At 38.4% G+C, this 3,831-nt stretch overlaps 1 protein-coding gene across 1 annotated transcript in view; it reads right to left on the reverse strand.

The window, feature by feature from the left end:
* Positions 1-3,831, reverse strand: part of GFPT1 (glutamine--fructose-6-phosphate transaminase 1) — an 87,210-nt gene that overhangs the window by 65,352 nt on the left and 18,027 nt on the right. Inside the window, exon 2 of the mRNA XM_007940086.2 lies at positions 2,968-3,075. Within this exon, the coding sequence (XP_007938277.2) occupies positions 2,968-3,075 (108 nt within the window). The remainder of the gene's footprint in view (positions 1-2,967; positions 3,076-3,831) is intronic.

The following is a 3,831-nucleotide window of genomic DNA, read 5'->3' on the forward strand; positions in this document are numbered from 1 at the left end:
AAAAAGAATAATGAAGAATACTTGAATCATCTCAAAACGTGGATGAATTTAGAGGACGTTATGCTAAGTAAAATAAGTCAATCACAGGACAAATATTTTATGAGCCCACTATTGTAAAAAGTTAAGGAAAATTTATTCAGGAAAGGAAACACGCTTTGTTGGTTACCAGGAATGCGAGGGAAAATCTTGGGCTATTTGTTGTTGTTGTTATGTGCCATCGAGTTGAACCCGAGTCATACTGACCCCTCCTTGGGTTTCCGAGGCGGTATCACTATGGAAGTAGATTGCCCAACCTTCCTTCTGAGGAGTAGCTGGTGGGTTTGAACCACCTGCCTTTTGGTTAGCAGTCAAGTGCCTTAGGCACTATGCTACCAGAGCTTAAAAAAAAAAAAAAAAGTAATTTTAAAAGAAAATTCAGAGCTAGAAAAGAATTTTGAAGAACATTAATATTTAAGCAATATGAGAGAGAAGCTCCCAGATAGAAAACAAGTAATCAACATCTTAGGAAGATAATGAGATGTGTTGTCAGAGAAGCAAAGGAAGAGAGAATTTTAACAACAAAAGGGTAGTCAATAGCATCCATTACTGAGGAAAGTAAAAGATGATGGATGTTCATTATATCCAGCAATGGTTAAGGGTACAGAAAATAGTGAACACAGTTGGTCTGAGACTACAATCCTTAGAAAGGCTGTATATCCATGTCCAGGTATATAGTAGAGTTAACAAGGGACAAGGTTGTGATGACTTCTTGGCCACACCTTGCTACCCGAAGAGAGCAAGCAGATGGACTGTGGGCTTGGGACTAGAGGGCATCAAGCTCAATTGGCAGAACATACTACACAAAAATATTGTTCCACAACCTACTTTGGTGAGCAGCAACTGGGATCTTAAAAGTTGCACGTGGCCATCTATATGCAATGATGAGTCTCTCCTTGTCCAGACCAAAGAATAATGAAGAAAAACAAAGACACATGGAAACAATCAGTCCAAGGAACTGGTAGACCATGCAGTCCTCAGCCTATATGACCATGAGACCAGAAGAACTAGATGGTTCCCAGCTACTACTGCCAACCACTCGGCGGGGGATCTGTATAAGAGATCCTGGATAGAGTAGGGGAACAATGTGGAACAAAACTCAAAATTATAAAAAAAAAAAAAAAAAAAAGGACCAGGTATGCTGGTATGATAGAGCCTGATGAAACCCCTGAGACTATGGCTCCTACCTGCTCTTCAGATCTGGAATTGAACTCACCGCATGTGGCTTCCAGCCAAATAAAAGACAGGCCTATGGGATGAACATCTACATCAGGTAGATACACTCCTTGGAGAGATCAGTCATGGGAGAACAAAAGGGCAGTGTATGCACAGGGAAACAGCTTGGCGAGGCAAGAGTACAAGGGAGAGGAGGACAAAGGGAAGAGGTGACTATGGGGAGGAAGTGGGAAGAGAGTTGTTACACTGTAGGAATTTGCAGTCAATGTATTGAGACAAAATGTGTATGAACTGCTGTATGGAAAATGAATTTGCTCTGTAAACTTTTGCCCAAATCACAGTAAAAATTAAAAAAAAAAAAAAGCTCCTTTCATGGTTAGCCCTTGGCTGTTGTCTAAAATCTCGATTTTAGTACAGTTCTCACCACCATAAATGATTAAGAGTGGTTTGCTGTACCTAAACTGTTTTTGCAAACAATATGAACTATGTTAAACACTTGTTTTCCTTCTATAACTCTGGAATTTTGATATATGCTAGACAGAGGTGCTTATGTGACAAGCCCCAATAAATACCCTTGAAACTGAGTCACTAACGAGCTCCCAAGTACGTAATGCTTCACATGTTATAATTTGTTGTTGAGATGCGAATTAAGCACATCCTACATGACTCCAGAGGAGCTCTGGTGGCACCATGGTTAAAGCAATGGGCTGCTAACCAAAAGGTCAGCAGTTCAGACCCACCAGCCACTCTGCTGGAGAAGGATGAGGCAATCTGCTTCTGTAAAGATTTATAGCCTTGGAAACCCTATGGGGCAGTTTTAGTCTGTCTTGTAGGGTCACTATGAGTCAGAATCAATTCAATGGCAGTGGATTTGCTTTTTGAGTTTTCTCTGACCCATTGGGTGAGGATTCTTGGAAATTTACTCTTGATTTCTTCCAGACTTTGCCCCAAGAGCCTTTTCCCTTACTTGATTTTGCTTTGTATCCTTCTGCTGCAATAGCTCACATCTGTGAATACAACTATATGTGGAGTCCTGTGAATTTTATTCTCAAATCATCAAACTTGGGAGTGGCCTTGGGAATCTCCAACACAGTTAAAGGAAGGAAGCAGAAATAGAACATAAAGTTAACAGATGTTTATTTCTTGTTTGTTTGTTATTTATTTAAAGTAGACAAGTTTTAGCAAGTTTATATGCCAAAAGCATGAAATCCATGGAGTAAAAGAAACGAAAGATAATTTATACAGTAAGGACCCCAAGAACTTTGTTCTGCCATGAAAATGCCCTAGATGATATGTGTATGAATGATACACATTTTTATTGTAACATTCTTAATGAAGAATAAGATCTTCCTAAGAAGCAACACTCTACATGAACGATAAAACCCAAAACCAAACTCACTGCTGTCAAGCGGATTCTGACTCATAGCGATCCCACAGGACAGAGTAGGACTGCCCCACAGGGTTTCTAAGGCTGTAAATCTTTACAGAAGCAGACTGCTACATCTTTCTTCCATGAAATGGCTGGTAGGTTCAAATTACCAACCTTTTGTTGGCAGCTGAGTGCTTTAATCACTGTGCCACCAGGCTCCAGCAATAAACACTTCAAACATGATAAAAGAAAAAAACTCTTCAGATTTTTAAATCACTGGGAACAATAAAACAGGAATTATTAAGGAATCTAAATTGTCATCTTGAGGGGAAAAAAATTAATTCAAGAACCATCCAAAACTCTTAATATTTTTTCAAAGGAAATACCAGCAGAATCATATCCTCTGTACTCCAGTCTCTGAAGGCCTTTGATTAGGGTCTCCAAGATTTCTCGTCTCGTCCGAGGAACATGGTAGTTTAAGTAAGCAAATATACCTGCAAATAAACAAATACTTAATGGAAAATTCTGATTAAACTATGAAAACACAATCTTCATTGACATAATTAGGTCCAAGTACAAAAACTATGCAGCTGAATTCCACCACTAAAAAAGAAAGAAATCCTCACTTCAAATTGTTTAAAAGCCATGAGCTTTCTTTCAAAGAAACATAAAACTGACCTCTAATCTTCCATGCCTGCTATTTAGTCAAGTTAAATTACTGAAAAATTAACCAATCAACAAATTTATGGTTTATGTCCTAGGAACTCAGCAGTATGTTTAAAGGACAATATTTTCTGAAATAAAGGAGCCTAGGTGGTGTGAGCAGTTTTCAAATGGAAGGCCTGGCAAGCTATTTCTGTTAAGATTACGGCCAACAAAACCCCATGGAGCAGTTATACTCTGTAACACATCGGGTCACCACAAATTAGGGGTCAATTCAAAGGTCTGTTGTTGTTGTTGTTGTTATGTGCCATCGAATCGGACCCAACTCATAGCAACCCCTCCTTGGGTTTCCGAGACAGTATCACTACAGAATTAGATTGCCCCATCGTAGCTAACATCATTTTCTGAAACATATTTTACGTAACCTAAGGGCCCTACAAAACTATACAAATACAGTAACTTTTTTTACTTCCAATGACCGATAAAACCCAAAACCAGTAACCTTTAGGAATAAATAACTTATAAATAGCAATTTTTAATTTTCAAACCCTAATAATTTTAATAGGAAAAAAAATTACTAAAAAGAT

The sequence above is a fragment of the Orycteropus afer genome, unplaced genomic scaffold, assembly GCF_000298275.1.
Source record: "Orycteropus afer afer isolate SDZICR_OR568_19922 unplaced genomic scaffold, OryAfe1.0 scaffold00065, whole genome shotgun sequence".
Taxonomy (NCBI): domain Eukaryota; kingdom Metazoa; phylum Chordata; class Mammalia; order Tubulidentata; family Orycteropodidae; genus Orycteropus; species Orycteropus afer.